Below are 10,133 nucleotides of genomic sequence, written 5' to 3'. Positions count from 1 at the left end.
GCTGGGGAGGGATGCTACGGAGCCTGGTGCTCTCCCCATCTCGGGGCGCCGGGTGCAACAGAGAAAAGTAAGAAGAGCTGGGGGAGAAAGTCAAAGGAAAGGAAAGCATTGAGGAGGAAAGAAGAGTAAAGAATAAATTGTATAGTAAAGAAGGAAGAGAGAAATAAGGACGACAATTAAGAGAAAGAATCCGAAAAAGAGAAGGAAACAAATGGATTCCAGAGAAAAAGAGAAAGAAGCGAATATAACGAGAAAGGAAGAAGATGGGGAAAGAAAGAAAGGGGTGGGGAGGAAGATGGAAAACAAAGATCTTCAAAAAGGAATTTAGCCGGTAAGGGAGGAGCGAGATACTCTGGAGTAAGCCGGGCCGACAGCAGAGCTGACTCGGGCTGGAAACCCGACCTACTGGGTAACTTGGGAGCACACCATAACGTGGGGAGCAAGTCTTCCCCCTCCACAGACATCCTCCCATCCGTCCTCCTCCTAAAGCTTCTCTTGGATGTGTTTGCTGTCTGGTTTCAATTCAGGAGGCAAAGTTAAATAACTAGCTGGCTTCAGTGGGGCAAGAAAGCAGTTGTGCTGGTTATCAGACTTCGGGATGCGGGAATCGCAGGGAGTACATTTTTGGGTAACAGTGACTGTGTGGCCCTGTACATACAATTAAGCGCCTAGTCAGACACGTGTCTAGGCGGTAACCTCCATAGCATCTGCGTGCAAACGTGTACAATGTCCAGATGTGAGAGCAACTCTGATGGTTGGGCTGCCGGTGTGGCGAGGAGATAGGGGTGGATCAGAGGCCCCTCCATGTGTCCTCGGCCTCCCACTTGCCTCTTGTACCTGTTTGAAAATCCGTTTGGGGGTGGGGGGGGGGGCTGAGGAGCTTCTAAGGCACTCTGTCTTTTGCCTGAGATTTCTCTGCTCCCAGTTCAGCCCGGGCAGAGCCCGGTCGGTGTTAAGGAAGAAAGCAAATCTCTCCTTCAAGTTTTGAGAAGAGATTGATTTATTTGGGCCTCCAAAACAAGCGGGGAAAACACTCTGCACTTTTCACCACTGGTGTGATTTTGTTTTCCATTTCGCTTGAAGAGATTTCAACACACACACACTGTATAATTATTTTATTATTTGATCCTAAATGGAGAGACATTTTATTTTTGTTTCACTTCGCCTTTGGAATTTCCTAGAAGACTTCCTTAACCTGGTGAGGAGACTCCGCTAATTTTCCCTGGAGGAATCAGGGTGCCTCTGGGGCGTTTTGAAGGCTAGAGCGGGCAAAGCAGCCGAGGTTCCTTTCTGTTCGTTGAGCACTACCTTTTCCTGCTTCTGTTTCCACGTGGGGACCCCTAGCGCCCCAGCCCTCAGCCTGTCCTCTGGAACCCGCCGACCACCCTGGAATGGGAGGAGCACCCTCCACCTCTCCCTTGGTCACAGTCCCACTGGCGGCAGGAGGCCCAGCTCCCATCCCTGGTGCCCTTTCCAGGGTCCGGGTACTGGGAAGAAGGGCGCAAGGGGCCAAGGCACTCGGGGTGAGGGTGGGGGGGGGGTTGTCAAAACATAGGTGCAGCCTGAGCCCCATCACTGTGGCCTGAAGGCCCTGAATTTTCGCATCCCTAAGCTGAGGCAAGAAGAGGGCAATCCGGAGTCAGGCATAGACGCGGCACTTTCCCAGAAAGTTGGGTAAATGACTTAACAGTGATTTTAGCAACACAGACTTCTCCTGGATCCCAATCCAGTTCCCTAGGGGTGCAGGCCTGAGGCTCTAGGCCCCGTGGGGCTGGGCTGATGGGCGCCTGGCAGCGGTGGCAGGCGGGGTGGCTGTGGCAGCCTGAGTGCCTTTGAACGCCAGGCCCGGACTATAGGACTGAAACGGCCTCTGCTCAACAGAGCCCAAGGGGGCAGGGCTAGGACCCACACCCGGACCCACACAACCGCCCCCTCTCCCCGCTCTCACCCGTGCATCTTCCTTCTTTTCGCCTCCATTGGGGGCAGAAACCCAAGTCTGCAATAACCCAACAAGTTATTCAAGTCTGTGGCTTCGGGTCCTTGTTTAACAGCTCTGGGTTTGCGTTTATCCTGCGTAATTAAAGGCAAACATTTGTCCCACCGGGGGTCCCACTTAGGCTGATGAATTTGATTTCTTTTTTCATTAATGGGCCCTGTTTATCATACTTCTAATTATTTCAACTTTAAACACTATTCGTTCTTGTGAGGAGGTGGGAGTGGAGGTGGGAAGTTCCTTCTCCCCCGGGGGGATTATTTCCATGAATAATACCGAGGATTCTGAAAGCAACTCTGTCCCCACCCGGGGTTGAGGTAAGGAGTGGGTTTGGGACCAGGGTCAGGTTGGTCTGGGAGACAGGTCACGAGGCCCAGTGAGTCTGCTTCCCTCCAGCTGGTTCCCCAGGTTAAGCCGTGGGGCTGGATGTTTTTGAGAGGTTATCTGGAGTTTGTCCCCCTCACTCTGCCGCCTCCCTCGCCCCCTCTCGGGCTAGGCTCACACCCTTCCCCTTCAAGGCTCTTGGAAACCTTCCACAACCCCAGCGGATACCAGCCGCCCTGGGCAGAGAGGCTCAGGGAATGATGTCCCGGCCCCCAGCTTCCAACACTGAGAGAAAGACCAGGAAAAGCCTGAGGTGGTCAAGCGGCCCCTGGGTGTGGGGGACAGGGCCCAGCAGACCCCCAAAATGGGGAGCAAGGGCAAGGGACTGGGACATCAAACTCCAGGGACAGGCACACCAGGCAGGAAAATAAAGGCGACGTGAAAGAGGGGGGAGGGAACCCCCCAAAGCCATATAATTCTCAATTGCTTTGGTCTTTAATTTCATCGCCCCATAAATGAGGAAATATCAGTTCCCATACTAAATTTTTATCCTCGGCTGATAAATATGACGGGGAATTTTCGTTGGGTCCTCGTAAAAGCGAACAGTTTCGATCAAACTGGTGGGGAAAGACTTATGCAGATAATACAAACAGAGTGGCTATAAAGTCTCCGCGTTTCCCGCGGGGTGGGTGGTGGGACAAATGGCTCCCTGGATTGACTGCCGCCCCGGCCGGCCAAGTCTCATCTGGGGCCTAAACAGGCTAACCTTGCCCGGGCCAACTCCCTGTACCGAGTCCACTGCGACCCCTGCAAATGAAAACACGAAAGCATTTCAAGTCTCCCTTGGCATTACAAACATTTTCTTCCAGTTTTTCCTGGGGTTCAGGAACCCCTGAGCCTTCTCTCTCGCCCTCTGGATGCAAGAAATCGCGGATTTCTTTCCGAAGTCGTCTTCTAGCAGCCGCCGCCGGCTTGGGCCTCCCTAGAAGCGATCCAGTCTCCTCACTCCACGCCAGGGCGCCAGGGCGCCCGGGGCTCAGGTCCCTTTCCCGGCCCGGCTCCAGTCCTTTGGAAAATCGAAACCCGAGGCTCGGCACCGGGGGAAATGTGAGGCCACCGGAAAGACAAAATATTCTCCAGATTCCGTTTCCTGAGGAAGGGGTAGAGAGTTTAGTTCGCTTTGGGAGAAAGGCGATGAAGAAACGGAAAGAACTATTTGAAACATACCTTGTCTCTTATGTCTCGCTTCCCCTTATTACAAAAAATAAAAAAATAAAAATAAAATAACAGTTACAAAAATAGTCTCGTTCTGCTCCATTCAAAAATGCCCCCAGCTCCTTGGCTCCGTAAAGGATACTTCTCTAGGTCGGGTTTCGTCGCCTCTGTTTTCCCGTTTCCCGGTTGATACGTGACTCCCCCCCAAGCCGCTCGAGGCGGCCCCGAGGGTTCCCTCTTTATCTCTGGGAATATTCCTTGTTTTCATGGGGGGCAAGGTCAACTGGAAAGCGAGGGCCGGTAGGGCTTGGAGCAAAACAGCCGAACCAGCTCCAAGGCCAAAGCCTTGCAGCCCCTGAGTTGATAACCCCGGAGCCGCCCACCCAGCCAGGCCCAGGCCGCACTCCCCGGTTGGGGTGCCGGCGCTTTGGGTTGCCGGCTTCTTCCTCCCGCGACCCCTAAACCCCTTCGGAACCTCCCTCGCCCACGCAGCCCTAAAGCCGTCTTGACCCCTCCCTGGCCTGGCCCGGACACTGGGGACTCCCCGTCAATCCCCGCAGGGAACTGGCGACTCAACCAACTTCCATGACAGGCGGTCCCGAGCTGAACTCCTAAGCCCCAAGGAAGGAGCTCGACGAAGGAGGACGCAGGAGAGGAGAAACTTTAGTTCTGTTCGGGAGTCCTTAACTTTTTCTCTCCCTTTTTCTGCCCACAGGAGCCCTCCCCCAAACCTCACCCCACTCCCATCCCAAGGGAAGAAGTGGGGGCGGGGGCCAAGGCGAGGAAAAGAGGTGAGGAGAGGGGAAGAAGTACCTGAATCGTGTCTTGACCTTTTAATTTGAATTTGACTGTTTTGAGCCCTGAGTTGCCTCGCTCTCACTCTCTCCCGCATTTCCCCCCACCTTCTCCCGCCCCCCTCTCCCCAGGAGTTACAGGCTGGTTCCCGGGTAAGCAAACCCCATTCTCCCTAGAACCCCCGCACCCCCTCTACCTCCCTCCTGCCCCCGTCGCCCCGGGGGCCCTTCCTTTGTTCGCGGGGAAGGGCTCCAGCGCCCCTACCCCGAGGCGGCTGCTAGGTGGCGCTGTTACTCCATGCTGCGCACTCCGCCTGCCGACAACTTGACCCCGCTGACGTCACGGCCGTCTGAATCATCAAGGCCATTTTCAAATCCCATTGGTCTAGCCGTCACATGGTGAGGCTCGAATGCGCGGATAATTATGGAGCTGATATTTCCCCCCCTCCCCTTCTTTTCCCTCCCGCCCCTTCAACCGCCCCCCCCTCCCGGATGGGGAAAAAAAAAGATGTCAGCTCCTCCGCTGTAGTATTGCTCCTTAAAAACCCCTCTCTCTGAAAATGACATGCCCTCGCAATGTAACTCCGAACTCATACGCGGAGCCCTTGGCTGCGCCGGGCGGAGGAGAGCGCTATAGCCGGAGCGCAGGCATGTATATGCAATCTGGGAGTGACTTCAACTGCGGGGTGATGAGGGGCTGCGGGCTCGCGCCCTCGCTTTCCAAGAGGGACGAGGGCAACAGCCCCAACCTCGCCCTCAACACCTACCCGTCCTACCTCTCGCAGCTGGACTCCTGGGGCGACCCCAAAGCCGCCTACCGCCTGGAACAACCTGTTGGCAGGCCGCTGTCCTCCTGCTCTTACCCACCTAGTGTCAAGGAGGAGAATGTCTGCTGCATGTACAGCGCAGAGAAGCGGGCGAAAAGTGGCCCCGAGGCAGCTCTCTACTCCCACCCTCTGCAGGAGTCCTGCCTCGGGGAGCACGAGGTGCCCGTGCCCAGCTACTATCGCGCCAGCCCGAGCTACTCCGCGCTGGACAAGCCGCCCCACTGTGCCGGGGCCAACGACTTCGAAGCCCCTTTCGAGCAGCGGGCTAGTCTCAACCCGCGCGCCGAACATCTGGAGTCTCCCCAGCTCGGGGGTAAAGTGAGTTTCCCTGAGACCCCCAAGTCCGACAGCCAGACCCCCAGTCCCAATGAGATCAAGACCGAGCAGAACCTGGCAGGCCCCAAAGGCAGCCCCTTGGAGAGCGAAAAGGATCGGGCCAAAACCGCCGACTCCAGCCCAGACACCTCCGATAACGAAGCAAAAGGTAAGGCCGCCTGGGCCGTGGTCCGGCTGGGACGCTCGGGCACTGGGTCTTCGTGGCCCCGGGCGAGGGCAGGGAGAGGGTTGGGCCGAGGAGGCCCTGGACGGTCTTGGGAATGCGACCCCAGCTTGCGACTCGTGTCTGCTGAGCGCTAGGCTGGTGGCGCGTCACTTGGCTGGGGAAGGTAAGCGGCGAAGTGGAGGTGCAAGGCCGGCGGCGGCGGTGGGCGCCGAGACCGGGGTGGTGCACACCGCGGGGAGCCTGCGGGCGCCTTGTGCTGCCCAAGGCGGGTGACCGCGCCTGGGTGTGTGCTGCCTTTGGTTTGCTTGCTCTATGTTGTTGTCTTGGGGGGCTGATATCCCCCCTCAGGTCAGAAGCTTGCAAAAAAGCTTAAAATGGCGATCTTGGGCCAGAGACTAAGGGAAGCTTGGGAGAAGGGGGATTTCGCTTTACTGCGTTTTCCCAGTTGAAAATGTTTCCTGCGAAGCGCGATTTGTTGTTTGTGGATCTGATTCCTGCGTGTGGTTTGGGCTCCTGCGGTTTTTGGCTCGGCCGGGGGCCTCGGGCAGCAGGGCTGGGGCCGGAAGAGGTGGAGGTGAAGGGCTGCCCGCTGCGTCCCTCCCTCCCCCAGACGCCTAGGCCGCCTATGGCGTTGGAACAGGGCATTTGGAATGTTGTTAAGTTTTTTGTCTTCCCTTTGAAATTTTTTTTCTTTTCCTTTTTTTCTAGTTGCATTTTTAAAAATGTAGTTTTCCCATTGGTTTCCAAAAGCAGCCTACAAATGAGTGGTTGGGAAATTGTGTGCATAGTAAGCTGTTTTCTCCTGCAAGGGAGTGTGGCTTTAGTTGGATTTCATTGTGATTTTGGTTGGCGAGGGAAAGCCTAGGCAGAGTTCAAGCTCAGAGTTCAAGATTCATTTCTGCTGAAGGAGCTGAGGGCCTTCAGGACCCTTCTCTGACACCTGGAGAAAATGTAAAGGAAAAGGGAGCAGTGGAGGGAGGCTGAGGGGGTTTTCCATGAAAAGTTGGAGCAAAAAGCATCAGAAAAGTCCCAACTGGCAGAGGAGGTGGGGGCAGATAAACTGCTCCCTATGGCACTGACTGCTGGAGGCTGTGTGTAAGAAAGGCTCTTTGGGTGCAGAGGCAGATGAAATAGTGAGAACTGAGCAGACTGAGGGTGGCCTGGGTCTTGTGGCGCTTTGTATATGGATGCGGTGCACACGCATCCCTGGCAGCGACCTGTGTCACACTCACACACACTCATGCATGCCCTCTCATACATGCACACGCACTCTTTCAGAGAGTGAGGACAGAGCCTCGCCCTCTTGGGTCTCCTCTGCAAATCAAAGGTGGGCCCTGGCAAATCAGCCCATGGAGACCCTGGCCAGAAGATGGGCACCGGTGTGTTCTTGAAGGTGAGGGGGAGAGAGGCACACACACCCACGAAGCCTTGGTGGTGGCATGTGTGCAGCACAGAAGTTTAATTTTATACCATCTCCCCACACCATGGGCTTGGTTGAGGTGCAGATTTAGGATAGGAAAAGCTGCATTCTAGCCCCACCAAAAGCAAAGTCAAGGTTAACAAGCCCACCTCCTAGCTCAAATTGCCCCCATGCCCAATAGACTCTCCTTTCTCTCCTGCCATTCCCCACACCATCTAAACCCTCCAGCCCCAACTAATCCCTCTCTGCCTTCTGCCTGTGCCCTTCTTGCCTCCATCCCCCCATTTTGGTACCTCCACCAGGCCAGAGGCAAGCCAGCTTTGGGCCAGACTTCCGCACTTGTAATTTTTCCCCTTCCCCTAAACCCCAGTTTAAAAAATCAGTAGCACAGAGTTATATGTGGAGAGCCTTTGAACAATTTGGAAGGAGGCTGCAAGTGCAGAGGTGGGAGCAAAATTAAGGACATTCAAGTGTTTTAAACTAGAGCCTCAAGTTTGCATTTTTCTGGTGCCTCCTGGTTCCCCTAGCGCCCCCACCCCACTCCCCATCAAGATAAGATCCAGGAACCTGGCAGTTTCATTGGGCATAGAGGGGGATAGAGCACAGAGGCATCAGCAGAGTCCTTTGCTTGGTGTCCCTCTCAGGTCTCTGGACTCTGGGTTTTCTCCCTGGAAAAGATAGCCAAGGTCCCTTCTGCTGCATGAGGTTCATTTCAGCGAGCATGTGTGCCAGGGGAAGAAGCTATCCATGAGGGAAAGGGAAACACACAGTATATTTAGAATATCTCCTAATATAAATAGACACACATGTGCATATCCCTGTGTGTGCATATGAGGAGGAATGTGTGTCGCTGCAGAAATGCACATGTGTATGCACACATGCATATCTGCATAGACGAGGCAGGAGATTTTCAGGAGGCTGCATTTCCTCAGGATCTCTCTCCCTTGACCTTAGGTCTCTGGCTAGGGCAGTTGTCTGAGGACCCCTCAGCATGCCCCAGAGCTGTTGCCCCTGACCTCTGCTGCCTGCACAAGCTCCCTGCCTCAGGTACTCCTGGGGAAAACAGCCAGGAGAGGAAAGGCTGGCTATGGGAGATCCAGTGGGGGCAGAGTCGCTCTGTGTCACTTGGGGTGGGAGTCAGGGCTGGGGGTCTGACTCTGAATTCAGAGACGGCTGCAATGGCCTCTGGCTGCAGAGACTGGGGCAACCTCCCTGCCCTGAGTTGAAAGGGGCCAAAGCTCTCCGGGAATTGCTCAGGGCAGCGGGGTGGCCTCTGTTACCCAGTCTGAGGCCTGGAAAACACCTTTCCTTCTGGTTGGGTTTTTTTCCCCAGAGCTGGAAGGGAACAGAGAGGAGGGAGGGTCTGGTGGGGCTTAGAGAGCCCACCAGGGTCAGCAAGCTGAGAGAGAGCGGGAGTACTCAGAACCTGCTAAGTCAAGGTGGACTGGGGTGATTTAAATTTAATAGACACGTTGGAGGCAAGTACCTTCTGTCTTTCTTCACTGTAAGTTTAGACCCCAGAGAAATTCTAAAAGCCCTGAACCCAAGAGGACCCCACCAGCCAGGCCCGTGGGGCGAGAGCAGCTCCCCTGGGCTCCGTCAGCCGCCCCCACAGCAAGCTGGCTGAGGCTGCAGTGCTGCGAGGGTTTGCCTCTTCCAGGGATACTTATGTAAATAATGTTATTTTTAACAGAGGAGATAAAGGCAGAAAACACCACAGGAAATTGGCTGACAGCAAAGAGCGGAAGGAAGAAGAGGTGCCCCTATACTAAACACCAGACGCTGGAATTGGAGAAAGAATTTCTGTTCAATATGTATTTGACGCGAGAGCGCCGCCTGGAGATTAGCAAGACCATTAACCTTACAGACAGACAAGTCAAAATCTGGTTTCAAAATCGCAGAATGAAACTCAAGAAAATGAACCGAGAGAATCGGATCCGGGAACTGACCTCCAATTTTAATTTCACCTGAGCTCGGGGGCCACCCCTCCCCCTCCCTTCTCTCCCCCCCACCTTCCTTTCCCCGCCCCTCCTCCCTTTGTGCCTGGTGGTATATTTTTTTTTCCTCCCTGAGTATAAATGCAACACGCCTGCAAAAAAGGCAAAGACCTCAGACTCTCCTTCAAAGGGACCTATGGTTCGTGCTCCGAAGATGCGTCCACCTAAAGCATGAGAAATGGGGTGCTGGGGTGTGGGGTGTGGTGTGCCCACATAGATGAGGGTGGGAGTGTGGCTGGTGTGTGTGTCAACCCCTCACTCATGCACGCACTCACACATAGCATCCTGTTCTCCAGGCAAAGTTAAGGTCGAATCCACCCGATTATAGGGGAAAAAAAAATCAACCAGAGAAGGTCTGTAATCTCACAGAGCACAGTCAGAATCAGAATCGCTTCTTCCTTGCTGCATTTCCTCCTTAGAATAATAGACGTTTTGGAAAGTTCAGCTAGTGTTTGTGTGTTTGTTGTAGCGTCCAGCGCCTCTGCCAAACCCTCTCTGTGTCTTTACCTCCCAGTCGCTCTGAGAATCTGCTTGAAGTCTCGTATTTGTACTGCTTTCTGCTTTTCTCCCATCCTCCCAGCACCTCTACATCCTCCATCCACTGCCATCTCAGAAATTCCATTCAGAGGAACAAAAAACAATTTTTAAATTAAAAATAGAACATAGAGAAGCAAAGACAGAATGCCCCTCCCCCAAATATTACCCTGTCCCTGTCTGGGAGTTGTGTTATTTAAAGATATTCTGTATGTTGTATCTTTTGCATGTAGCTTCCTTAATGGAGAAAAAAAAAAATCCTAATAAATTTCCAGAATCGTAATCCTCAAATGGGTGGTTTTTTTGTTTTTTAGTGTTTTTTTTTTTTTTAGCGACACCCTCCCCCCAAAGAGGCTGAGTGTGTGGATGTGTGTGTTTTGTGTTCGACTCATCTCCTAGAGCCTTTCTAGAATGTCTCTTGGCGGGTTTAATGTAAGTGAGAGACCATAACGTTGATTTAAATATTATCCAGGTGACCACAATAAGTCAAGGTCATAAAACAGTAATGTCAGGACGGTCTTGGTGCG

At 53.8% G+C, this 10,133-nt stretch overlaps 1 protein-coding gene across 1 annotated transcript; it reads left to right on the top strand.

Moving 5' to 3' along the window:
• On the top strand, positions 4,778-9,897 carry HOXC10 (homeobox C10). The gene is made up of 2 exons (XM_018047655.1): positions 4,778-5,637; positions 8,769-9,897. Exons 1-2 carry the CDS (start codon positions 4,887-4,889, stop codon positions 9,044-9,046), a joined length of 1,029 nt encoding a protein of 342 aa, XP_017903144.1. The 5' UTR covers positions 4,778-4,886; the 3' UTR covers positions 9,047-9,897.

This window comes from Capra hircus, chromosome 5 (assembly GCF_001704415.2).
Source record: "Capra hircus breed San Clemente chromosome 5, ASM170441v1, whole genome shotgun sequence".
NCBI classification, from domain to species: domain Eukaryota; kingdom Metazoa; phylum Chordata; class Mammalia; order Artiodactyla; family Bovidae; genus Capra; species Capra hircus.
Note: the sequence above shows the minus strand (reverse complement) of the source record. Positions and strands in the feature narration are given on the sequence as shown.

Bases quoted from the DNA above. Each gene is read 5' to 3' on its own strand.
- HOXC10 (XM_018047655.1), top strand. From the start codon at position 4,887: ATGACATGCCCTCGCAATGTAACTCCGAACTCATACGCGGAGCCCTTG. The intron at 5,638-8,768 runs GTAAGGCCGCCT...TATTTTTAACAG, and splicing joins CTCCGATAACGAAGCAAAAG to AGGAGATAAAGGCAGAAAAC.